This window comes from Elephas maximus, chromosome 4, assembly GCF_024166365.1.
Source record: "Elephas maximus indicus isolate mEleMax1 chromosome 4, mEleMax1 primary haplotype, whole genome shotgun sequence".
NCBI lineage: Eukaryota > Metazoa > Chordata > Mammalia > Proboscidea > Elephantidae > Elephas > Elephas maximus.
In genome coordinates, this window is record NC_064822.1 from 62,359,720 (window position 1) to 62,387,581 (window position 27,862).

The 27,862-nt window shown below is 44.3% G+C and overlaps 1 protein-coding gene across 1 annotated transcript in view; it reads right to left on the reverse strand.

Moving 5' to 3' along the window:
- ANO2 (anoctamin 2) overlaps nucleotides 1-27,862 on the reverse strand; it is a 377,551-nt gene that overhangs the window by 59,585 nt on the left and 290,104 nt on the right. Inside the window, exon 16 of the mRNA XM_049882253.1 lies at nucleotides 24,719-24,914. Coding sequence (XP_049738210.1) covers nucleotides 24,719-24,914 — 196 coding nt within the window. The remainder of the gene's footprint in view (nucleotides 1-24,718; nucleotides 24,915-27,862) is intronic.

The window sequence follows — 27,862 nt, forward strand, 5'->3', positions numbered from 1 at the left end:
CAATCCTAATACACGTTCTTCTTCATACAGTCCAGCTTCTTAGATTATTTACTCAGCATACAGATTGAATAAATACGGTGAAAGGATACAACCTGACGCACACCTTTCCTGACTTTAAACCATGCAATATCCCCTTGGTCTGATCAATTATCCCTTGATCTATGTACAGGTTCCTTATCAGCACAGTTAAGTGTTCCCGAATTCCCATTCTTTGCAATGTTATCCATAATTTGTTATGATCCCCACAGTTGAATTCCTTTGCACAGTCAATAAAACCCAGATAAACATCTTGCTGGTATTCTGTATTTTCAGCCAGGATCCATCTGACACCTGCAGTGATATCCCTCTTTCCATGTCCTCTTCTGAATCCAGCTTGAATTTCTGGGAGTTCCATGTTGACGTACTGCTGCAACTGCTTTTGAATGATCTCCAGCAAAATGTTACTTGCATTAATGATATTAATGATACTGTTCAATAATTTCCACATTCAATTGGATCACCTCTCTTTGGAATAGGCTTAAATATGGAACTCTTCCAGTCAGTTGGCCAGGTAGCTGTCTTCTAAATTTCTTGGCATAGATGAGTGAGCACTTCCAGCGCTGCATCCATTTCTTGAAATATCTCGATTGGTATTCCGTCACTTCCTGAAGCTTTGTTTTTCACCATAGTCTTCAGTGCAACTTGGACTTCTTCCTTCAGTACCATTGGAACTTGATCATATGCTACCCCCTGATATGACTGAACATAGATGAATTCTTTTTGGTACAGTGACTCTCTGTATTCCTTCCATCTTTTTTGATGCTTCCTGAGTCATTCAGTATTTTGCCCATAGAATCCTTTGCTATTGCAACTTGAGGCTTGAAATTTTTCATCAGTTCTTTCAGCTTGAGAAATACTGAGTGTGTTCTTCCCCGTTGTTTTTCTAACTCCAGATCTTTGCACATTTCATTATATATATATATATATACATATGTCTATATATATATAGACACATACAGAGTTTAATATTAAAAATTCACTGATAGCAAGACCTGTCATGGGGTGAAGAACCCTGGAATATAAGTGCTGTTTGTGTGAGGCCTGCTATGTCTTCTGGGAGAGACTGTGAGGCAGAGATTGGCCAGATGCTAATCAAATGCGCTTCCTCTTCTTGAACACACAGTTAGATGAAGGCAACATGGATGAGTTCTGGCCAATGAAATGTGAGTGGAAATGATATATGTGCCTTCCAGGCCTTGCCTGTAAAATTTCCTATGAGGTTTTCTTTTCCTTTCCCTTTGCTTCCCTGTGCTATTCTATCCTCGCCTCTCTTCTCTTCATCTCCCTCCTCTTCTCTTCTTCTGGGGAGATATAAAGGTCCAGTGGAACACTTCCTGGTCCCAGAGGATAGTAACACCACAAGCAAGAAGAAGCCCAGATCCCTGAATCATGGGGTGAAAGGCTGAACTATGAGAGGACCAAGAAGTACATCTTTCATTGAGGTTTCTAAATTTTTTGCATTATTGTTACAGTAGCTAAAAACAAAAAATCAAACACTTTGCCATTGAGTCGATTCCAGCTCAACAGTTGCTAGAGTTGCTTAAATTGACTAACACAGGTGGTAAAGAAACAGACCTTGAGATACTAGTTATAACATTTCTAAAGAAAGAGAAAGGGCTCCCCCAGCTTGGGCTCTTAGGGTGTCGGGAGAGTGTTTCTAAGCAGCTAAGGGGTCACTGAGGGAGACGGAGCTGAAAGGCAAAAGACTGTGCACCTGTGGAAGACGTGGTTGATTGTTGGTGGGGAGAAACACCTTCTAGCATAAATCATCGGGAATTCATTTGAAGTTCTTGACCCTTTGGTGATCCATAGGACATACAGTATCCTAACCACTTTTTATGCCTCTAGGATTCTTTGGGAAGGAGGTAGCCCAATTTTAAAGCCTTTAGTTTCAAGGTGGGAGCCTCTTGAAATGAGTGAAACTCAAAAACTCTGAGCTGGAGCCACATTTTTGTGTAGATTGAGCATTGTCTTAGGCGATGCCTCCTGGATGTGTGAATTTTCTAAACTTTTGACAGGTTTGCCTTTATTTCTGTGAGATAAGCCTCCTCAGTATTTTTCCAAGTTACTATGCTCTTGTGAGAATGTATTTATCACAAAAATAAGCTATTCCCAGTCTTCATTCAGTCATAGTGGCTATTTTCTCCCTGATATCATTCCATTGCTTCCAGGTATTACTGGCTCCCTGCTTTTCTAGCTTCTGAACAGTAAATAATACCTTTGCAATAAGGAATACTGCATTTCATTGGTGCTTTTCAAGAAACTTGAACTCTTATAAGTTATTCTCATCCTGCATTCAATCTTAGGGCCCAATCATTGCTTCCACACGTAGCAGGTGGAATGCACCACTGTGAGCAGTTTTGCGGTACTCCAGGGCACCTGCTTCTGCTTCTTAGGTGTTAGTACTGCTTTTATCATAATGAAGAATACATAGTAGTGGTAATTTTCTCAAGAAAATGCAAATTCCTTTAGTTTTATTTATTTGGTCTGTCAGTACTACTTTAGCAGTAATGAAGAAGGCATTGTAGTGGTAATTTTCCTGAAATAAAAAAAAATTTTTTTTTGGCTTTATTTATTTGGGCTGTAAATACTACTTTTGCAGTAAGGAAGAATGCATTGTACCATGTTTTGAACGGTTTCATGAAAAACAACAAAAAGGCTAAGAAGAAGGAGACTAGAACACAATGCATGTGCAGTTATTGCCAGGTTCCTTCATGTTTCACCTCATATTTTATAAATTTTCAAGAAATAAAAAAACAAACAAAAAAACCCATTGTATCATTGACTCATATCAGTAAAATTTACTATGTCCAGGGTCTGCTAGGACAAGTGGGATCCCAGATAATAGGTATCAAAATCCATAAGCATAACAAAAATTCTGAATTGGTCCTTTAATCGGCAGGACTTCCATTAGTGAAAACACATGGTATCAACGAAAAATTCAAAGAAGAAAATAATTGGATCACCAACCCTCCAAAACCGAAAGAAGGAAACCACCTGTTAGAGGCCTAAAAAAGAGCTGCAATAGTATACAAGGAAGCCCTCTAGGCTGAAGAGATGCAGCAATAAAACGCAGTGTTAGCAGAGAACAGTAGCAAATTGAGGGAGGAGGCCCCTGACATAAACTCCTGATAGCATCACTGATGGTCCAAATGGGAGCAGAGGCTTACCGAGAAGACCGACACAGGCAGAAGGGAGCCCCCTGGGACCCACAGCCCTGGGACAAGACTTGAGAATGGCAAAGCTTAGGGACTCCATAGTGCCACTATTAGGTCCCCAGGTAGTGCAAATAGTTTGCACTTGACTAGTAGCCTAAAGGTTGACAGTTTGAACCCAGCCAGCAGCACTGTGGAAGAAAGGCCTGGTGATCTGCTTCTATAGGATTACAGCCAAGAAAACCCTATGGAGCAGTTCTACTCTGTATCACATGGGGTCGTCTTGAGTTGGAATTGATTTGACGGCAATGGGTTTGGTCTATTTTTGTTTACTGCTACTATTGCAACTGTGATCCTGGCTTTGATTCTTCTCTAAAGCTTAAAGGATCTGAGGAAAAGAGAGCTACTCATTTATTCTAGCCCCTGGTGAATCCTAAAAAACATGGTATCACTGCTGCAGAGCCAAGAATACTAAAAACTCTGATTCATTCTCAAAATTTCCCTTTTTTCTGAAACACACTTTACTTCCCTTATGTTAGTGAAGAGACCCTAGAGGCCTTGGCAGGCCATACTAAAGCAACCCTGTCATTCGTTGTGGCTCAGTTGTGTGTTGGGGGGAGTGACTATTTTCTTGTTTGGTTTTGCTACAAAAGATGGCCGTAGGTTCAGACTTTAGCATCAGACACATCTGAGCTCAAATAGAGAATGTAATTACAGGAGTGAATTTATACAAAAAGAGGATAATGGCACCTGCCTCACAGGATTGTCTTGACAACAGGATGGGAATGCTTATAGAGCACTTAGCTTAGTGCTTGGCATATGGTGACCTCAATAAATGGTAGGTCTTATTGTCATAGAGGGTATTGGTGGTTCAGTGAATTCTCACCTTCTATGCAGTAGACCAGGGTTCGATTCCCTACCAATGCACCTATTGCTCACCCACCACCCATCTCATCTGTCAATAGGGCTTGTGTGCTGCTATGATGCTGAAAGGGTTTCAGGAGAGCTTCCAGCCTAAGGTGGACTAGGAAGAAAGGCCTGTTCTGCTTCCCAAAATCAGCCAATGAAAACCCTACAGATCACAATCATGAAGATGTCAAAGTACCAGGCAACATTTCCTTCCACTGTGCTGGGGGTCACCATGAGTAAGGGGCCTACTCAACAGCAGCTAACAACAATTGTTCATAACCTCATCACAGTCATCACTAATGTCAAACAGCCCCACTTCCAACAACAGAGTTGGGTCTTCTATAGTCAGATGTTTGTGTACGTGTCTAGCCCTTGGAGGTTCTGAGCATCATTTCCTTGTTGACTACTGAAACCATGTCCTACCAATCAGTGGTGAGCATGGCTGGTAGGGGACTTGCTGGCACACAGCTCAGGAAGTTCAATCAATACATCCCTTATCCCCGCCCCTGGAGGAACTCTACACCCCAAGTTTCTTGAGTCATTCCAGGTGACCTTGGCAGTAGCATTGCCTGCTAGAGAATCTGGAGACATCACTGTAATACTATGAAAAAGTCTACAGTGATCTCTCTCAGCTGGTAGACGGCTTTGTGGTTTTTTCCTTCCTGACATGCCTGGGGGGATGCACACACCATCCCATAAGATAAAAGACCTGGGCAAACCCCAGACATGGGCAGACCCCAGTCCACTGCACTGCTTCTCCAGATAACCATTTGGATAACAATTTGTACTCATCTTTTACAGTTAACAGAGCCCCTTCTGTTACTTTTTCTTAGTTTCTCTATGTTGGCCAAAGCCCCATAGATGGCTAACCTCTAAGGCCTTTTCCCTCCCTGCTGCAAATCTAGCCCCAAAAAAGAAGCTAGTGCCTCCCTTTTGGAGTGATTTACACCTATCAGGCCCTCACTGGGCTGAGGATTCTGCAGCCCCTTCTTGCACCTCAGTCTTATTTCCTTAAAGAAAATGATTCTGAGGCCCAGGGGCCAGTGCCTGCCTTGATTTCTAAGGGCACTCTCAGTTTTAAGACCTCATAACTCTGAACGAACCCCCATGTGCCTCTTAACCTTATCACTTTTCCTGCCCCCAATCCTGCCCTGCTCCTACCACATACAGTTTGGATGGATTTTTTACAATGAGCAACGTCAGAGAGATACGTCTTCCAGGCAGATCACAGCTGCTACCAGATGTACTCCACTCTGCACATTTGTTGAATGTATGAAGGAAGGAATGACAGGAAGGAAACATTATTTGGAACAATATTTATTTATTAATAACCCCTGTTACCTTCCAAGAAGGACAAATCTTAAGGAGGGATCTTTGTTTGCTGAACAAGATACTGGATGTGAAGACACAAGAGAGGAGTAAACAAAAGAGAGTTAAATTTCCTCACATAAGACAAGACGAGGGCTGTGAGAGTTAGATATAAGACCCAAAAGAGGCTGAAGTCAGTGAGATGGGAGAAATGAGGTAGGTGCAGCCAAAGAAAAAATGGAAGTAGCAAGTGTTGTAGGGATGGGGTATAAAGATGCCAGAGGAAATCTTCACCAGTGTCACTGCGTAGTTTGTAGTACAACTTCTTCCTCTGCCACTTCACAGAATTTTCAGTAAGGATTCATTCAAACCTGCTGTCTTTATCAGTACTTGGTGAATCCTGGATTTGCTCTTTAGGGATGTACTGAAGGACTGAGTACTACTTCAGGATGGACATAGGGGCAAGAACTGAGTGTCTTGTACCTGGGTTACAAGAGAGAGATTGAGAAAAAAGAAGAGAAAGGAGAGGTGGATGGGGAGAGGAGAAAGGGAAGAGGAGAGAGAGAAAAGAGCAAGAATAAGAACAAGAACATGAAGAAGGAGGAGATAAAAGAGAAGGCAGTGGGATAAAGAAGGAAGGGAAGAAGGGAGGGAGGGAGGAAGGGAGAAAGGAAGAGAGCGAAGAAGGAAGGTAGGGAGGAAAGGGAGGGAAAACTTTTTAATAGGAATTTGAGCCTCTGTACAGTGTCCCTGGAGCATCTAATTCAACAGTAACTTAAATGCATCTTGACTTACCCTTAAATATCCTTGGGGTAAGAAAAAAAGCAACAACAACAACAAAAATGTCACTAAAAAATGAGTAATTGGGTTTGAGCGTCTGAAAATTTGGAAAACTGATCTTGTAAATGTGGCTAGAAGGGGATTAAGGATGAGATATGGGGTAGCATATGTCTTTAATTTTCTTTTTATAATCCCCTTTGAACTGTTTGTTCTCAAATCTCCCAGTCCCTATAGGAATTTTCTCAAAGTTCTCTGGAAAAAGAATCTGGTCCTTTCAGAGCTCTTTGCTCCAACTGGAAATGAGTGGTTCCCTTCCTCCATACTGGTAAATCATGGGCCTGGTTGTTATTTATTAGTTTTATTTCTAAAAACAGCCAGTGCCTGTGCTTATGGGGCCATGAGCCACCATAAATAACAGGCATTTCCAATAAACAATCTGAATCCACTTGCTAGGCCACTAAATCAGCTGAAGATGCTCTGGGGGCATGCTGTGTGTGCTTTGTTGAGCCTTCTGGAGAAGAAGGATCTCAGGGAGCATCTCACACTGAGGGAGAAATGGGGGGGGGTGTGAGGGAGGGTGAGCTCAGTCTCTGGAAGAGACATCCTTCAGTGCAGTCAGTAAGACAGAGCCATAATATGCTGCCCATGCTAAAAAAAAAAAAAAAAAAGCTATCTAGTATTAATCTGGATTTCTAGACTAACAGCTATGATTTTGAGAAAAACGTGTTTTTCCTTGGTGGGCAAAACCAGGATGTGAAACCATATGCCCTGAGGGGTCTTAACCAAGTGGCCATCTGCACCCCTCAAAATACAGGGGCCCAGGAAGAGTGCTGTCTGCGTGCTGTTGCCAACAAGATATTTTCGCAGAACAAAGAAAATACACATAAGCATCTTGTGACCATGATGTAAGTATCCTGTGAAACTATCTGTAAGCACTAACTATACTATTAGTAATCAGTAACCAATCAGAGTGTGATTACTACAATATTCATTGATTTTCCTGTAATTGTCCTCCCTATGGTTTGGTTCCTATTTTTACCCCATAAGAATACTTGTATAATGAAACTGCCCCAGACTACCTGGTTCCATTTGCAATGGGCTACATTAGTTTCCCAATTGCAATTGTTTTAAATCCTTAATAAACCTTTCTGTTTTACTTTGAAATAACATTTAAGTTTTTCTCTACAACAGCTCCAAAGTTCTAGGGCTTCAGTTTGACTTTTTGATATCCCTCAACAGACTGTACAGGGAGCCCCACCTGCCTATGGCACAGGCTCCTGGGACTGAAGAAATGGAACAAGATCTTTTTGGTTTTCCCAGAGCTCACTTGGGATGAGGTGAGCTCTACAGAACAGGTGCATTTCAAGAACAATCTGCATTTCAAGCCACTAGGCAGGGTATTCTCACCAGACACAGTCCCTGGAATGGTCTGAATCTTATCCCCATAAGGAAATGGTCCCACTGTGTGTTTCATAAGATTCCAACTAAAGTGCCTTTACATTTCAGTTGCTATTAGGATGCACAGAGGAGTGGACTTGGAGAGAGTGTGAGTAGGTAGACAGGCAACTCCTTTCTCATCATTCATATGCTCCTGGAATCCCACCTCCCCCGGAAGCCTCCTCAGCTTGATTAGAGGGCGACTGAGGGTTTCTCCCACTCCCAATTCACTGGAGCAGATTTCCAACCAAGGACAGACACCATCTCGGGCCAGAAAAGAAAATCAAATGGAGTTCCTATGCAGAGCCATTACCCACCCACCCCCCATTCTTTTAAATTTTAAACCTCTGGTGCATTGTGTCATGAAAAAATATGAGAGCAAATGACCCAGCTGTAAGCTGCCTTGGAAAATAATTAGTGTGAAAGCCCAAGTTAGTCCCAGGGGGCCAGCTTAGGACTCAGAGTCCCCAGAGCTTCATCCTAATCATACGGAAGCAGCATGGCCGGCATGAGAATGCCAGCTGCAGAATCTGCATTTTGGAGAGGCAGCTCCCCCTAACTGGTGTCCCCAGCAACCCAGCCAGCAGCTATACAATGACGGCCACAAGACAAAATGGGGAGATGCCCAAGTGTGCATTTCCATTAGCACCAGCCCTGGCCCTGCTCAGGGGAGACGGGCCCTTCAGGGAAGAGCAGAGAGACACAAGAGCCTTAACCTGTGTGGCTGGGTCAGCAAGCAAAGGTGCCCCTCCCTGCCTCTCTCCCAGGGCAGATCAAGCCTTTGCAAACAGCAATGTTTTCTAAGAGCCCAACCATCTGGTCTTCCCTCCATTTGTGTGTGTGTGGGGTGGGGGGTGGGGGGGACTGTCGCAGCTTCCAGTGTGAAGTTGTTGCTTTGTTTGTTCCGTGGGGAGGGAATCACCAACCAGCTGTGTAATTAGGCAGCCAGCGCACTGCCTAAGGGAGCTGAGAGTGCCAGAAATGGAGACTAAGGACAGGTGTTCCTGAGATGCTCCCGTGCCCCCAGAGACGCCGACCCTAGATCCGGAAGAAAATGTTTGTCTCCAAAAAAGGGACCCAAGTCCTTACCGTGTTGGGTGATGGTCTAGCCCAAGGTGACAGTGCCCTGGAGCCTCTCATTTTAAGGAAAAAGTGAAAACAAACAAAAAAGGCCTAAACGTGAAGGAAGCACCTGGACAAAAAGAGAGAGAGTAAAGCAAAAGTGCAAACATAGTGCTTTGTTATGGCCCAACAATGACAACCCGACACCAGTGTGCACTATGTACCAGGCACTATACATGGTAATTTTACACGGATTTTCCCATTTACTTGTTACTTATAAGGATGTTCTCCCCAGGACAAAGACAGGAGCAGGAAGAGAACAAGTAGGCGTGCCTTGAGCATGGTCACAGAGGCTCCCTGACACCAATGGGTCATCCAGACCAGCACACACAGGAAACAGACAATCCCCCAGTGAGGAGGAATGCAGCCCTGCCAGCCTCATTCCTGGGAAGACAACCCAAAAGGGATGCTCTTAGCTCTGTCTTACCCTTTTCTATCCTTTTCTTACTTATTAATTCAACAAAATATCGATCAAGTGACTATCACATGCCAGGTGTTAGGCACTGTCATGGTCTAGAAGGGGAAGGTGGACAAAAAAGACCATTTCAGAGAACAATGAGTATTAAAGCAATATGCAGGGATATGAGATGGAGGAGACAAGGGTGGTAGGAAGACGGTTTTAGTAAGAGTGGTCAGGAAAGGCCTGTGAGGAGGTGACCTCTAAGTAGACACCTAAAGGACCAGGAGAAGCCAGTACTGAGAGGAGGTGGAGAGTATTCCAGATGGTGATGACAGCAAGGGCAAGGGCCTCGGGGCAGGAAAGACCCAGAGATGCACAAGAAATAGATAGGCCCAAGTTATGGGAGCTTTCTGAGTGTTGTTGTTATTAGGTGCCGTCAAGTTGGTTCCAACTCATAGCGACCATACGCACAACAGAATGAAACACTGGCAGGTCCTGCACCGTCCTTACAATCGTTGTTATGCTTGAGCTCATTGTTGCAGCCACTGTGTCAATCCACCTCATTTAGGGTCTTCCTCTTTTCTGCTCACCCTGTAGTTTGCCAAGCATGATGGCCTCCTCCAGGGACTGATCCCTCCTGACATGTCCAAAGTATGTAAGACGCAGTCTCGCCATCCTTGCTTCTAAGGAGCATTCTGGTTGTACTTCTTCCAAGACAGATTTGTTCGTTCTTTAGGCAGTCCATGGAATATTCAATATTCTTCGCCAACACCACAACTTAAAGGTGTCATTTCTTCTTCAGTCTTCCTTATTCATTGTCCAGCTTTCACATGCATATGATGCAATTGAAAATACCATGGCTTGGGTCAGGCACACCTTAGTCTTCAAGGTGACATCTTTACTTTTCAACACTTTAAAGAGGTCCTTTGCAGCAGATTTACCCAATGTAATGCGTCGTTTGACTTCTTGGCTGATGCTTCCATGGGTGTTGATTGTGGATCCAAGTAAAATGAAATCTTTGACAACTTCAATCTTTTCTCCGTTTATCATGGTGTTGCTCATTGGTCCAGTTGTGAGGATTTTTCTTTTATGTTGAGGTGCAATCCATACTGAAGGCTGTGGTCTCTGATCTTCCTTAGTAAGTGGTTCAAGTCCTCTTCACTTTCAGCAATCAAGGTTGTGTCATCTGCATAACGCGGGTTGTTAATGAGTCTTCCTCCAATCCTGATGCCCCATTCTTCTTCATATAGGCCAGCTTCTCAGATTATTTGCTCAGCATACAGATTGAATAGGTATGATGAAAGGATACAACGCTGGCATACACCTTTCCTGACTTTAAACCAATCAGTATCCCCTTGTTCTGTCCGAACAACTGCCTCTTGATCTATGTAAAGGTTCCTCATGGGCACAATTAAGTGTTCTGGAATTCCCATTCTTCACAATGTTATCCATAATTTGTTATGATCCACACAGTCGAATGCCTATGCATAGTCAATAAAACACAGGTAAACATCCTTGTGGTATTCTCTGCTTTCAGCCAGGGTCCATCTGACATCAGCAATGATATTCCTGGTTCCATGTCCTCTTCTGAAACCAGCCTGAATTTCTGGCAGTTCCCTGTCAATATGCTGCTGCAGCCATTTTTGAATGATCTTCAGCAAAATTTTGCTTGTGTGTGATATTAATGATATTGTTTTATAATTTCTACATTTGGTTGGATCACCTTTCTTGGGAATAAGCATAAATATAGATCTCTTCCAGTCAGTTGGCCAGGAAGCTGTCTTCCATATTTCTTGGCATAGACGAGTGAGCACCTCCAGCACCGCATCTGTTTGTTGAAACATCTCAATGGATATGCCTTCGATTTCTGGAGCCTTGTTTTTCGCCAATGCCTTCAGAGCAGCTTGGACTTCTTCCTTCAGTACCATTGGTTCCTGATCATATGCTACCTCTTGAAATGGTTGAACATCGACTAATTCTTTTTGGTATAATGACTCTGGAATTCCTTCCATCTTCTTTTGATGCTTCCCGCATCATTTAATATTTTCCGTATAGAATCTTTCACTATTGCAACTCGAGGCTTGAATTTTTTCTTCAGTTCTTTCAGCTGGAGAAACGCCGACAGCGTTCTTCCCTTTTGGTTTTCCATCTCCAGCTCTTTGCACATGTCATTATAATACTTTACTTTGTCTTCTCGAGATGCCCTTTGAAATCTTCTGTTCACTTCTTTTACTTCATCATTTCTTCCTTTTGCTTTAGCTGCTCAACGTTTGTGAGCAAGTTTCAGAGTCTCTTCTGACATCCATCTTGGTCTTTTCTTTCTTTCCTGTCTTTTCAACGACCTCTTGCCTTCTTCATGTATGACGTCCTTGATATCATTCCACAACTCATCTGGTCTTCAGTCACTAGTGTTCAACGAGTCAAATCTGTTCTTGAGATGGTCTCCAAATTCAGGTGGGATATACTAAAGGTCATACTTTGGCTCTCCTGGACTTGTTCTGATTTTCTTCAGTTGCAGCTTGAACATGCATATGAGCAATTGATGGTCTGTTCCACAGTCAGCCCCTGGCCTTGTTCTGACTGATGATATTGAACTTTTCCATCATCTCTTTTCACAGATGTAGTCAGTTTGATTTCTGTGTTCCATCTGGTGAGGTCCATATGTATGGTCACCACTTATGTTGGTGAAAGACGGTATTTGCAATGAAGAAGTCGTTGGTCTTGCAAAATTCTATCATTCGATCTCTGGCATTGTTCCTATCACCAAGGCCATATTTTCCAACTACTGATCCTTCTGCTTTGTTTCCAACATTTGCATTCCAATCACCAATGATTATCAATGCATCCTGATTGCATGTTCTATCAATTTCAGACTATAGCAGCTGATAAAAATCTTCTATTTCTTCATCTTTGGCCTTAGCGGTTGGTGCGTAAATTTGAATAATAGTTATATGAACTGGTCTTCCTTGTAAGCATATGATTATTATCCTATCACTGACAGCATTGTACTTGAGGATAGATCTTGAAATGTTCTTTTTGACGATGAATGCAACACCATTCCTCTTCAAGTTGTCATTTACAGCATAGTACACTATATGATTGTCTGATTCAAAATGGCCAATACCAGCCCATTTCAGCTCACTCATGCCTAGGATATCAATGTTTATGGGTTCCATTTCTTTTTTGACGATTTCCAGTTTTCCTAGATTCATACTTCTTATGTTCCAGGTTCTGATTATTAATGGATGTTTGCAGCTGTTTCTTCTCATTTTGAGTCATGCCACATCAGCAAATGAAGGTCCTGAAAGCTTTACTCCTTCCATGTCATTATGGTTGCCTCTACTTTGAGGAGGCAGCTCTTCCCCAGTAGTCTTTTGAGTTCCTTCCAACCTGGGGAGCTGATCTTCCAGTACTATATCAGACAGTGTTCCACTGCTATTCATAAGGTTTTCACTGGCTAATGCTTTTCAGATGTAGACTGCCGGGTCCTTCTTCCTAGTCTGTCTTAGTCTGGAAGCTCAGCTGACACCTAGCCTCCATGGGTGACCCTGCTGGTATCTGAATACTGGTGGTATAACTTCCAACATCACAGCAACACGCAGGCCCTCATAGTACGACAAACTGACAGACACACATTCTGACCATACATGACAGAGTAGACCTGTTACCTAGAGTTTCCAAGGCTGTAAATCTTTACAAAAGCAGACTGCTACACCTTTCTCCTGCGGAGCAGCTGGTGGGATCGAACTGCCCACGTTTTGGTTAGCAGCGAAGTGCTTAACCACTGCACCACCAGGGATCCTTGAAGAAGGAGGGTGAAATTAGGAGGAAGACTGGGGTCAGTTAATGTGGGCCACCGGAAGGACTTCAGATGTCATTGGAAGTTCAATGGGAAGTCACCTTAGGGTTTTGAGTAGGGAAGTGACATAGTGAAATTAGGATCATAGAGAATGAACTATAAGGGGTGCAGGAGTGGAAGCAGAGAAACAAGTTAAAAGTGTGTTGTAATTGCCCAGGCACTCTTAGAATGGAACTTGCGAAAAGTGGGCAGATCCTGGGATATGTTTGAAGATGTAATGGACAATAATTGCCAATAGACTGGGGTGGGAAAGAGCAAAATCCAGGATGACACCCGGGTTTTGGTTTGAGTGTTTGGGTGAGAGTGGTGGTGCCGTTTACTGAGATAAGAAGAATGGATAAATGCTAATATGTTTGGGTGGGGAATTAAGAGCTCAATAAAGAGTACAGTAAATCCTTGACTCTTCTTATTTTGTGTCTTCCCCAAGTTGTGTCCCACAGGGTGTAAAACATTAAAGAACAATGTCTCAAAGTATCTAGCCAACTCTGAAGAATCAGAACCTCAAACAAGTCAATGTCTCAATGTCAAGGTTGGACTGGGTGATTTCTCAAGTCCTTCCCACTTCTGGCCTTGTGAGTTCTGTGATACAGTTCACCAGACTATGAAAGAAGTATTGAAGAAGACCTTCTGTCTGAGTATCCCCAGATAAGTGAATTTTATCTCTCCTAGTCTTTTTTTTTTTTTAATCTTGATGTCCTAATTCCTAAAATGGCACCTTCCTATAACATCTTCCTTAAACATTTGTGTGAGGACTGAGTGAAATAATGCAGGAAAAGTGTCAAGCATAGTATAAGGCCCCAAACATTTGTTTGAATTATTATAGTGTAGCAAGGTTCTCTACTACAGATTTAACTTGTATATTTGTTTCCTCTTCTTTAGTGAGGGAGGTGCCAGCCAGTTGCCTTAAAATCCTTGACAGAGTTCTCTTAGAAAGTCAGCAATGCATACACTGGCATCACCTGAGGAGTCTCCTTTAAAAGGGTACTAAAACCAAAACTAGGCCAAACCCATTGCCCTCGACTCATAGCAACACTATAGGACAGAGTAGAACTGCCCCACAGGGTTTCAAGGAGTGGCTGGTGGATTTGAACTGCTGACCTTTTGGTTAGCAGCCATAGCTCTCAACCTTTTCTCCACCGAGGCTCTAAAAGGGTACTAAAGACCCCTGGAATCACTGAGGGTGGCCTCTCTCAGAAGGGTGGTTAAAGAGGGTATAATCAGATCTGCTGTGTTTTGAGGTTTAAAAAGACAAGTTGTATGCCACAGGGGAGATTTCTGTAGAGAGGCGGCCACTGGTTCTGGGTCAGTACGGTGGATGACATCCTGGTGACAGCGGTGGGTATGTATGTTTCCTGAAGGAGGCGGCCAGGACAGTGGCAGCCACTTGACTGGGCTTAGCATGAAGGAGAGAGGTATCCTCCCTTTCAGAGCCCCCGTGGCCTCTGCAGGACCTACAGTGTGGAGGCACCATCTCAGCAGTGGCCCAGCCTCTCTGTCAGACAAGGCAGGGCTCATCTCCAAGAGCAACACTGAGTAGCAAGGAGACCCAAGGGAGTGGTGGGCTGGTCATGCTCCAGGTGTCTCCCTGTTTAAGTGTGGGTGCTGGCCTGACCTCTCTATCTGCCAGGATCCCAGGAGGAAACAGAATTCACCTCAGATGGCTCAAATGAAGTGATTTTTCTTCCTCTTCTTCCTTTTTTTTTTTTTATTTTTGTGAAAATGTATGCAGTCATACACTATTTTAATGAGGGCACTACCTATAGTAGTCAGGGGACTACAGGGACAGGGGAGAAACTTGTGTAACTGTAGGCCCATGAGGACCACGGAGGACTGGCCCTGTGAGAGCTATAGTTACAAAGGGATGCAGCTTTGCCTGAGATGCAGAAGAAATCAGGGAGAAGCAGAGAAGAAATGTCCCCTGTTCCCTCTCCATCCACCCTCTAATCTCCTGCCAATGCGTCCCATTTGCTGAACCCAACAGGAAGCCAGAGTGGAGGGAGCCTGAGTGATACAATCTACTGGTCTCATCCTCTGGGGCACAAAACAGAGCAGCAAAGGGTGGAGAAGAAATCTGGAGAGAGGGGGTGGCAAGTGAATAACCACTACACCCCCTTTCCTTTCTTCTTTTGGATGGCTTACGTCCCCAGGTTTTTAGAAAACTCAAGGGAAGGGAGGGGAATATGTTGAACTTCTTGCTAACAGGAGAGATGGGTGCTGCAGTAATTAACTGGAAAAATACAAGAGATGTTATCATGGTTACGGCCCAAGTTTAGGAGGTAGTTCACACCAGTTGTATGAAACTGTTATAAGCAGCAGTATTACTGATAGCAGTTCATATAACTGGGATGAGCTGCTCCGCAAACCTGAGCAATAACCATGATCCTCTCTCTTGCTTTCTTTTTGTTGTCGTTGTTATTATTAGTAACAGACTCCCACCATCCTCCCTCTTGCCCAGACATTTACAATAATGTAAGCCAACATCACCGGAAGGGGGGTGGTCCTCAGACAATGGTAGAATTCATGCTTGCCACACCCTCTGTGGCCCTGATAGATTGGGCAGGCAGGTGGCTCTTCCTCCCCCACTGTTCAAGGCCACCCAGGGAGGCAGGAGCTGGTGGCAGAGCTGGGCATACAACCCAGGGGACCTGGCTCTCGGGCCAGGTTTCAATTTACCAACATGACGTTCTTTCCCCCAGGAAGGCACAGACCCCACCCGGCCATGCCCAGCTCCACATGTGTCCATGCTCTCGGACACACGTTCCTGATCAGGCTCCCACAGCAGGACTCGGGCTCCCCGCGCCCAGTGTGTGGAGTCCAATAAAGCCAACACTTCCATTCTTCACTCTGAAAACACACATTGACCACATTTGATGGAAAATTACATCCATCTATATGTTCCCAACATGTTCTTGAAAATGCTTTTGATGCCCCAGCAGCCATTTGTGCGTTTGGTACTGATTTTTCTCCCCCTTCCTGTTTCTTTTCTACCCTCTCTTCTCCCCCTAGTAGTAATAGATTGCCTTTTGCTGAGGGTAGATTAGAGCAAAATTTTGGACTCCAGACTTCTTGGCAGCATTCATTTTTTTTTTTTTAAATAATTTTCATTTCATTCTTTAATACTGCATGAGGGACCCCAAAGTCTGTAAACCTACCAATATTCCCTCATGCATCTAGGCCTACCAGACAGGGATGTGGTGAGAAGTGTACTCCGAGCTTCCTCCTACTGCACCCTTCCTGCTCAGGGTCATCTGACTCCTTGGCTATCCCCATTTCCAGAGACCCTCACCACTTGTCATTCACACCTGTGGGTACATTGCACATTAAATCTTCTGGAGCCTCTGTTGCATTTTCTTTTGTTTTCTCAACAAATTTAAATTTTCCTGAGCGAAAAGGTCAGCTACATACTATGAGGCTGTAAAGCATCCTGGTCTTAGCATGGACACTGAGGCCAGATTCATCCCTTATTAGCTATGAGACTTGGGCCTCTCTGTGTCTCAGTCTTCTCATCCCTAATAGTGTTAAGACTACCCCACCCCATTGGGGCTGTTTTGAGGATTAAATATGTCCATAGAAATAAAGTGCTTAGAACAGTGCTTGACACAAGGTAAGCACTGTGCCCAAGTGTGTGTCCATACACAGGTGCACTACTATTAGCTGCATGCCTTGGTCAAGTTTCTAAACCTCTTCAGCCTTCTCATAGGTCAAATGAAGAAAATGACTTATTCCCAGGGTTATTGTGAAAATTATGTGAGACAATGTATATACAATGCCCAACACTGCCTGGTAGAATCCCTGGGGGGTGTAAATAGTTAACACACTCGACTGCTAACTAAAAGATTGTATCTTCAAGCCCAAGGCACCTCGGAAAACAGGCCTGGAGATCTACTTCCAGAAAATCATCCATTGAAAACCCTGTGGAGCACAGTTCTGCTCTGACACATGTGGGATTGGCATGAGCTGGGGTCAACCTGACAGCAACTAGTTACTCGTTGACAGAGCCTGGTCATAGCGACCCTATGTATAACTAATGAAATGTTGCCCGGTCTTGGGCCACCCTCACAATCATTGCTCTGTCTGAGGCCATTGTTGCAGCCACTGTGTCAATCCATCTTTTTGAGGGTCTTCTTCTTTTTTGCTGACCCTTTACCAAGCATGATGTCCTTCTCCAGGGATTGATCCCTCCTGATAATGTGTCCAAAGTAAGGAGATGAAGTCTCATCATCCTTGCTTCTAAGGAGCATTCTGGCTGTACTTCCTCCAAGACAGATTTGTTCATTCTCTGGCAATCTAAGGAGCCCTGGTTGCACAGTGGTTAAGCATGCTTGGCTGCTAAACCAAAGGTCGATGGTTCAAACTGTCAGCCACTTCACGGGAGAAAGATATGACAGTCTGCTTCTGTAAGTATCTACAGCCTTGGAAACCCTATGGGGCAGTTCTATTCTGTCCCATAGGGTTGCTTTGAGTTGGAATCGACTCAACACAATGGGTTTGATTTTGGGTTTTCTGGCAGTCCACGGTATATTCAGTATTCTTTGCCAATGCCACAATGCAAATGCATCAATTCTTCTTTGGTCTTCCTTTTTCAGTGTCCAGCTTTCACGTGCATATGAGGTGATAGAAAATACCATGACTTGGATCAGGCACACCTTAGTCATCAAAATGACATCTTTGCTTTTTAAGATTTTAAAGAGGTCTTTTGCAGAAGAGTTGCACAATGGGGACTAAGACAGTCCTTGTCCTACCCATTAGTTGGAATCCCCACCCCCATGCAAGCAAATTTCAATTATTGATGCTTGCTGAACCTGGCTATACACTTTGTACACTATGCCTTGGCCTGACAGATTCCCTCATGGACCAGGCTCCAAAGCGGCATTTTATCTCCCTGGCAACTCCACCCCATCACCTCACGTTTCAGCTCAGTCCCTGCTTTGCCAGTGCCAGGTTGCCTCCAGATTACAGCATGCCTTATACCCAGGCCCATTACTATTATTATTAGGGCAGTTAGGGAGACAGTTACCTTCTTTATCTACCACTGCTGAGCCAATCACTCTCAGGTATTTAACAAATTCTCTTTTTTGTTATAAATATTTGTGCCAAGAATGGACCTTGGATAGGCCTGACACCTGGGCCTGTTGAGAGATGCTTCTAGGAAATTGATCTTCCATCACCCAGCCATGCAGGAAACACTTGAGGACTTGCTAGGACCACTTACATGAGCTGCTAGCATTTGGTGATCAAAGCCCATCCTCAGAGCCTCCTCACCAATCAGGAGATATGGGGGTCAGGAAATCAGATGGGTGCTAAATCCTGTGGAAGAATGGCAAAGGAAGGCCCTAAGCCTGGTTGACCACTCACTCCACTAGTTGATATTATCCATAGCCTTAAGACCCCATGGAGACCCTGGGGGCCCTTGAGTCATACCTATGCCTGTAAACGTGTTGGTCATCTCATGCTTTATATGACTAGCTCCATTAGTATGTGCATTCTTTGCCATTAAGGAAACTTCAAATTCTCTAATATCTGTGTTGCATCTTTCAGTCCTCCCATTATGACTACTTTGCATTTGCCTTATTCATCTCAGTAGTTCCTCAAGTCCTTTTGTAAGCAGGAAGAGTTGGAATAATGAATACATAAGGGATCACTGTAGCCTCTACCATGGCTTACAGGATGCCCAGTCTGTAGGTATTCCTCAAAGTTTTTTTTGAATGAATAGAGAAATGTATTTCATCAACCACTGTATTAATACATGCTAAAAATTTGCTGTGATCCAGGCACTATGTAGGGTGAAAAAGGGAGGTAAGACAGAGTCCCTGCTCTCAAGGACCTTGTAGCCTGGTTGGAGAAGGGGACAGAGAGATTTGTCCTGCTAATGGGATGGCCATGTGCTTCCATGAATTTTCTAGCTTCTTTAATAATTAGGTTGGTTCTAGCCAGTGAGCTGTGAGCAGAAGCGATGGATGACATTTCCAGACTGAAGCATTTGATCGCCTCTAAGGAGCCCTGGTGGTGCAGTAGTTAAAGTATTCAGCTGTTAACCAAAAGGTTGGTGGTTTGAATCCACCAGCTGCCCCATGGGAGGAAAACATGGCAGTCTGCTTTTGTAAAGATTACAGCTTTGGAAGCTCTCTGGGGCAGTTCTACTCTGTCCTACCGGGTCACTATGAGTCAGAATCAACTTAATGGTAACGGGTTTGGTTTATGTGACCTTCCAGCTCTCTCTTTCCCTGGCATGGCGTTCATGGAGGCGTCCATAAGTCTGGGTCCTTGAGCAACTGTGTGAAGCAAAGATCCCTGCCAATTCACACTAGACATAGTGTGAACAAGAAAAAAAACTTTGTTATGCAACCAAAATTTTAAGGTTAATTTACTACCATATTACCACACCACATCTAGCCGACTTTAGTACGGTGAAGCACACATGAAAATACCAGCAATAATATAAGACAATACATCATACACAGCCAATGAGTGGTGTGGATAATACACTCCAAGCTTACTTCCACCTCACAGCTTTGCCTTTGCTGCTTTCTCTCCCTAGAGTTCTTCCTCCAGATCTTTGTGTGGTTGGTTTGGTTCTCTCTTGTCATTCAAAACTTAGCTAAAATGTTTCCACTGTAAATAGGCCTTTCCTGACCACCTAACCCAAAGTGCACAACACCAAACCACTGTCTAGTACATCACCCTGCTTCACTTTCTCACACTCTATGAAATCATCTTCTTTATTGTTCATCTTTCCCTCATTGCTCTTTAAGTATAGCGAGACCAGGGACCCTGTCTCTCTTGTTTATTGCTGTGTTCCCAAAATTGTGTCTGGCTCAAATAGGCACTCAATAAACAGCCGAGAGATAAATAAATGAATGAATTTGTGCCAGAGGAATTCAGAAATGGGAAAAAAAAACAATCTCGGAGGGCTGAGCATCCAGAACAGGCATCATGGAGAAGACAGGCATGGAGAGGACCTTTAAAGGGAGGGCTACTGAGGGTCGTACAACAGCACAAGCAGGCACTGAGGTGAGAACACACAGGGGAATCTGGGTGACCATGAGCTGAGTGGGTCAGCTGGAGCAGAGGAGGCCAGTGGGAAGCAGCTAGTTGAAAGCCTAAAATGCTAGTTTATATCTGACCCTGGTGCAAACGGAAGCTGCCTGGGAGTATTGAACAGGAGTGTTGCCCCCAAACCTATTGTTGTAGAAAGGTTGACTGGGCAGGAATTTCCAAGACAGAGGCACATGGAAAGAGGCTGACGGCAAAGGGCATAGTCATTAGCCTGTGAAAACAATCCAGATAGGGTGATGATTAGTGGAAAGGAAAGAGGAAAATGATGAAGAATGGATCAATAAAACTTGTTCCAGGAAACTCCCCTGTTGCCTAATGCCACACAGCTGGGAGACAGGTGAGTCAATGAGAAGGAGCCAGGTCTTAAAGTCAAAGATTCCTTCCACGGGATTCTAGATTTCACTGGTCCTCCCACTATACCACAGTACCTCCCTGAGCCCTCTGGGAACACATAGTCTAAGACAGAAGGGCAACAGCCCAGGAAAATGCCCACATGGGTTCCTGACTAGAGACCCAAGACACACTTTTCATGCAGAAACTTACAGCAGAATAGCACAAAATATATTTGCATATTAGAGGTAGGCTCTGAGTCTGAACCTCAGTAAAATGAGGATATAATACTTTCTTTGCTGATCACACATAGTTTTTGTGAAGGAGAAATGGGGTAACAGAATTTCTTTAAAGTTCAAAAACTATAAGTATCAGTATCACAAATAACAAAGTGTACTTGTTAGAACTTCCCCTCCTTTCCAGGGTACAGGCTTTTTTGTGCAGTACTGGGCATTGGTTTACTAGCATGGGTAGTGGAAACTGTTTTATGGTCCAATGCAAAGACAATCTACCCAGCCTGACATATCAGAAGTGCTCACTAAATGCTTACTAATGAATTTTTGATATTTGGTCACTCCATTTATCTTCTGTCTTTCTACCACAAGGAGTCATAAAACAAAAGTGAAATAAAGCAACACAAATGGACAGCAAGAAGAAAGTTCTATACATTCACTGCCTTCTTGTTCCCCCCTTCCCTGCTTCCAGTCTGCACACTCAGTAGCTTCCTTTACATTAGATTTTCCTGCCTCTCCCTATTCCCCTGTACCCTATATCCCTGCCTGAGTAATTTTACAAATATAGAGCTCCTATGATGTCACAGTCTTCAAAAAATCCTCAATGGTTCTAGGGTAGGGGAAGAGGGTAGGGGACATTTCCACCCACTCCTGATGTTTCTTCCACATGGAGGGAGTTGGTTAGTTGCACCGCCCTGGCTTACCTTACCTCCCCACCTCACTGGCTTCTCCTCTTGGGTGAGAGAAGGGGGGAACAGCTTACCTTACTGGTGAGACTGGAAGGTGAAGCTGGCACTCCTCACTTAGCCGCTTCCTCTCCCCTATCTTGGGGGAGTAAAGGACCTGTAGGAAGCAGTTGTTCTTCACTGTTCCCCATGTCCTAGGTCTTGCAGGCTGCCCTGTTCACTGCTGCTGAGATTGAGAGGGTAAATCTGTTTTGAATTCAATATCAGTAAGCCTATTTGGCTTTCCTACTAAGCTGTTTCCTCCCATGTAGCTCTTTTCACTTGTGAATGAGTTTTTAAAATTCTTTTTCCTTTTTCTCTTTTTTTCTACTGCTGTTCACATGAAACCCTTCTCCACTTCAGCCTTCAAATTCTTATTTGAATATTTACAAGGTCTACGCCTGTGGTGGCTCCACCCAGGTCCACACCCTAGGCTTCAAGGCCCACCGAGCAGTCTCCTACTCTTTGCGGCATAGGGTCCCCGGGGTGGGGGATCTGGGCCTGAGTACCTTTCCTGCTCCCAACCTCTTGCGTGTATCCAGACTGCCAGCAACAGCTAGGCATGGGCCCAACACTCTAGCGTCATCCATTTTCATGCCTAATTGATTCAGCAGGTGAGTAGTTATACACTCCTTAGCAGATTCCAAATTCCATGGCCATCGTCCTGCTGTCTATATCAACCAACACCTTTTCTGGGGTCTGAAGAGTGTCAGCATTGGCATCATAACCCGGAGTTTGGTTCATCCTGCAGCGCCGATTCTGCTTACCAAATGTGGCCCAGTAGGCACCTGCATTCTATGCCTAGATCCATTTAAATTCTGAGAATAGGTTGAGATCATTTCAGCCCCAAGACTTTAGTTATTCTCTTTACCAGATAAAACTGTGTGGGTTTGCGTGCCAGAGCACCAGCTATCCTAAGGGAAACTTTGGAGGAAATCAGCTACTGCATGGTTTGATTAGTATTTTGCCCCTATGCCCAGGTCGGATGACCAATTTGTAGGACTGCTACAGACCTTTACCAGAGTTTCCTCTGGCTTTACCCTGCCCAGGCCTAGTTCACCATCTTTCAGGTCCTAGCATGTACACTCATGTTCTACCTCCTCCACACCGCAGGAGAGAGAGGCCATATTTTGCCCTTGGTGGACTGGAGAGGTCTCAGGATCCCACTCGGCTGGTGAGCCAGGCCAGCATTCAACTTCATTGTGCCACAGTGGCTTTCGTATGAGCTCCTGACTTGCACGTGTTTTCACTTTTCAAGGTGATATTTTGGCTTTTGTCTACCTCTGCCTCTGTCTTGGAGTCCTGGCAGCACAGTAGTTAAGGGCTCAACTGCTAACCGAAGGGTTAGCTTTTCAAACCCACCAGGTGCTCCATGGGAGAAAGATGTGGCAGTCTGCTTCCATAAAGATTTACAGCCTTGGAAACCCTATGGGGTGGTTCAACTCTGTCCTATAGGGTAGCTATGAGTTGGAATCAACTTGACGGTAATGGGTTTGGTTATGTCTTATTGTTCAGATGATGGTTCAGTGATCAGGCAAGAAAAATCAGTGTTGGTTTTTGGGTGCTCCTTGCAACTCCAGTAAACACTTTTGCATTGTCTATGAAAATAAACACCATCCTCGGCCTGGTATTCAAGGTCTTCCACCAAAAGGAAGGTACTGACCAACTCTCTGAGCCCAGTTTTCTGCTACCCTGTACCCTGTGCCCTGGTCAAGCCATAAATCTTAGAGCAGCCACCAAGCTGGGTACCTCTGGCATCCTGGACATGCTCTCTGGCATTCAGACCCACCAACATTTGCCCATTGATCAGAGCCCAGCCCACAGGCATGCCCCTTCTGTGTGCCTTTTCTGACCCCAATGGATCTGATCTCTCTTCAGTGCCATTTTTCTCATTTTGTTTCCTCTGCCAAGAACCTTCTCCTCCCCCATACATGTGGCTGTCTGACTACTGCTTGTCTTTCAAATCTCAGATTAGATGGCTTTACCTCCTAGAAGCCTCTCCTGAGCCTCTAACACTTGGATTCTTCTCCTAAATGCCTCCACGTTGTTGTTTTTGGGTGCATTCGAGTCAGTTTCGAAGCATAGTGACCTCATGTGACAGAGTAGTACTGCCTCATAGGGTTTTCTAGGCTGTAATCTTTATGGAAGCAGATTGACAGGTTTTATCTCCCATGGAGCCCCTGGGTAGGTTCAAACAGCCAACCTTCAGTTAACAGCCGAGCACTTAACCATTTTGCCACCAGAGCTCCTTAGTGCTTCCGTAGGATCCTGTATATCGCTAAATACAATGAATTAAAATAGCCTGCTAATTTTTTTCAAGGAGCTTAGAAGGCAATACAGGTAGTACTAACACTAATCAATATGCACACACCCTAAAGAAAGCAAAACTGCCTATATAAGCATAGAACTCAAAGGTAAGTGCCCGTTATATAGTCTAAGAGTAAGACTCAAGCTGGGGAAAGGCACTGAAAAAGTATCTAGAATTAGTGAAACCTTTCTGGAATTCTCTAATCCTCGTGGGAAGGCTATCTTGAAGAGGGGCTTATCCTATCAAGTGTCTAGTTTTTAGCCTTTTAGTGAATTAAAGACAATGTATCATTAATTCACCCTCCCTATGAAAATATCCAGAAGCCAGGACTTCTACACCTAGGTCTGGAAACTGAAATTTAAAGAGGGAAAGGGTGCATGCAGGCCACCCAGAATAAACAGGATGAAGAAAGGGTCTTGGCTTTTAGCCCTCCCCCATCTATTAAGCATGACTGCCAAACCGGTGCTCAGGCAACAGCAGGTTGCAGCTCAAATGACACGTCTGAATATTGAGGCCACTGCATTTTTCTCACTGGCTTGAAGCTTGGGAAGTCTGATATGCTTCTTTGAAGTCTGCTCAGTGCATGGGGAATATGTGGATTTTCTAGGGCCTCTGGCAATAAGGAGATAGATAAGACTCTCTTGGGCTCATGTGTCAAGGGCTTTCCTAAACATTATAAACGCTGCTGGGAAAATGAGCAGAGTTAAAACTCTGCAGCATTTAACAGGAAGTGTTACATTGGTCTTGCATCTAGGTTAGGCTAAAAAGAATAGACTCCATGGATTACCCTTAGGGAAGTGTGAGTTCTCTATCTCATGAGGCAATCGACATGGGCAAGGAGACTATTGATAAAGAATGTTACAGAAAGGACTCCTGCCTTGAAGAAAGGCCCTTGGCAGGTGCATAACTACCGTGTTTCCTCATTTCTCCAATTAAAATGTGCTCTAAAAAGCATCCCTTTTTTCAGTTTGGGCCATTACCACCGATGACCCTGCACACGTTGAACTGACCGCTTTCAAAGGGGCTTAGGATAAACAAGGGGTTCAGGGCACAGTACCGATTTTGGTGAGCCACTTGGCCACGGCACCGTAGATCTCGTCCAGGATGAGGATGACTACGAGGTTGATGATGACCGCTGTCGCTGTCACTGTCACCCGGACATTGGAGCGTGTGGCCTTGTTCAGAGACAGAGCAGCTGCAGTTGTGATCCGATATACAATCACCCCAAAGACAATCGAGAATGTCAGGGCAATCTGTTCAGAAAAGACAGGGAGAGGCATGCATCACCAGACAATTCTTGAGCACCTACTATGTGCTCAGCCAACAGTACTATATGCTACATCAGATGTTATTAATCTGGAGTCCATTGCTGGCCAACAAGGGAACACAGACCCTCTGATATCTGAGGCAGAATTCTGAGTATAGGTACATTTTTCAGGGGAAGAGCATCTTTAGTTTTTATCAGATTCCATATGATCTATAACTCGCAAAAAAAATTAAGGATAAAAATTAGTGTGTACAAACACATCTGATATGATTCCTTTTATTAGCGAGCTTTGGAGATAAGATAAACTTCTATAAAACCAATAAACAATACTTGAGAACGTATTATCAAATGCTAAATGCAGAGTATAGTTGTTGAAGGAACTATACGGGGAACTATACTGGGGAGTAAGCAGATCTGAAGTGATCAGGAAACACTCTGTGGAGGAAGTAGGATTTAAATTGATCCCCCAGTGAGAGGAAATAGGGAGCCACTGAAGGTGTTTGAGCTGAGGAAGGATGAAGTTAGAGTTTGTTTGGGGAGGGAATGAGAAAAATGGCAGAGAATTAAGGGGTGAGGCTCTCAGACTCCAATCCCCAGGCTAAACAAAAGATCACTCTAACATTTTTCTTCCAGGCTACTTAAAATGGAGGACTCAGATTTCTCATTTGGTACAGTAATCTCTTGTTGCTGTGTTCAAAAGGGAAGTTTATCAGTCACTTGACCTCTAAGGGTCCCTCCATTTCCTCTGTCTAGAACTTAAGAATAATAAGGGACTCTCCTAGACTGGCCCAACAGCCCCCCCTTTTTTCTATGTCCCCCATTTCTCCTCCTCTCCTTCAATGATTGTCACCATGAAGCACAAAGACGTAAAAAGAAAGTGCCCTGAGTAAGTCTCTTAGAGGGCACTGAGGGGGGACTAGGAACTGCTAGGTGCATGACTTGCTCAAAGCAAAATTCTAATTTGTTTCAGTTAAGCAAAGACTTTTTTCTTTGGACTCCTTCTCAAAAAGTGGCTATTCAGGTCATATTTCCTCCTGTGGGAGGTGGAGGCTGGCTGTGGAGAGCTAACTGGAAAACATGGGGAGAGAAAACAAAAAAATAACTAAGCCTGTGGCTGTAGAGTCAATTCCAACTCACGGCAACCCCATGTATTACAGAGTAGAACTCAGCTCCACAGGGTTTTCTTGGCTGTAATCTTTATGGAAGCAGATCACTGGATCTTTCTTCCACAGTGCCACTGGGTGGGTTCCATCTGCCAACCTTTTGGTTAGTAGCTGACGGTAAACTATTTGTGCCACCCAGAGGAGAGAAAAGGGCAGGTGAAAAGGTTCCTGAGAGGAAAAAGGAAGGGAGGATTGAGACATGAAAGGGGAGAAGGTGGTGGAGAAGAGTGAGGGAAGGTGGCTAAGGCTTGGGCAGTGCTTCCCAAGCAGCGGCAAATGACCTCGGGCTACGAATGGGTTTCAGATATGTCAGGCACCTGGGGTGCGACTGGAGGTGCTGAAACTTGGAGGTGTTCTGGTTGCAGCCTCAGCTTTGTGTGCTTTACTAACCTTAGTATTTGTTCTGTGGGCCATGGTATGAAAAAAGGAGCACTCACTAAGGAGGGCAGGAAGGGGGCTTTCTCTAGGTAGAAGGACGATGTGTTGAGTGTGTGTGTGCAGGAGAGGTTAGATGGTAAAAACACTGTGTGGGAGGCCTCTCTTCTGATTCGTGGTGGGGGAAGGGGCAACAGAAACACCAGCCTCCAGGACTAAGGAGGAATGACGACCATGTAAGTCGGAAAACCTGGACATGACATCACCGCTCTCCAACAATGTAGACATTTTCACTTCCCATTCCTCTGGGATTGTCACAGCCAGACAGTAAGGGCCTGGAAATGTGGTGTGAGATTCTTTTCCCCCAAAATCACTTTTGCAGTGAAGGCCATTGATGGAAGTATTGATTGGGGGCAGGGAGGAGGCCAGGGCCTTAAAGTGTGTGTGTGTGTGTGGTGCCACAGATGAGGAAAGGATTGTGTAAAAAACAACAATGGCAAAAACATCCTCTGCTTTGGGGTCTTGGGGATGGGGCATGGAAGAAGGAGTAACAAGGGGATCAGCTTCTATTCTTCATCTGTAAGAGGGCCCACCTGTTAGACTGGGAAAAGAACACTCTTCTTTGCTACCCAATGTGTGGTCCAAGGACTGGCTGCATCTTCCCTTTCCCTTCTCATCCCTCCCCTCCACTTTCCTCTCTGAAACCTTTCACCTGCCCTTTTCTGTCCCCTGGATGGCTTAAATGGTTTGCTTTCAGCTGCTAACTGAAAGGTTTGCAGTTCAAACCCGACCAGAGGCACTTCAGAAGAAAGGCCCAGGAGCTTGTTAAAAATGCAGAATCTCAGGCCCCATTCCAGACCTACTGACTCAGAATCTACATTTTAACAAGATTCACAGTGAACTTTGAGAAGCACTGCTCTACTCATTTTGTTGTTGTTGTTGTTAGGTGCCGTCGAGTCAGTTCCGACTCATAGCGATGCAACGTACAACAGAATGAAACGCTGCCCAGTCTTGTGTCATCCTCACAATCGTTGTTATGCTTAAGCCCATTGTTGCAGCCACTGTGTCAATCCATCTCATTGAGGGTCTTCCTCTTTTTCAAGCATGATGTCCTTCTCCAGGGACTGATCCCTCCTGACAACATGTCCAAAGTATGTGAAATGTAGTTTCTCACCATGTTTGCTTCTAAGGAGCATTTTGGTTGTGCTTATTCCAAGACAGATTTGTTTGTTCTTTTGGCAGTCCATGGTATAGTCAATATTCTTCCCCAACACCACAATTCAAAGGTGTCGATTCTTCTTCCATCTTCTTTATTATCTACTCACTTACTTAGGAAAGCCTTTTTCCCATCCTCTCTTCTTCTCTGGCCCCACCTACCAAACATCCCTTCCCAGCC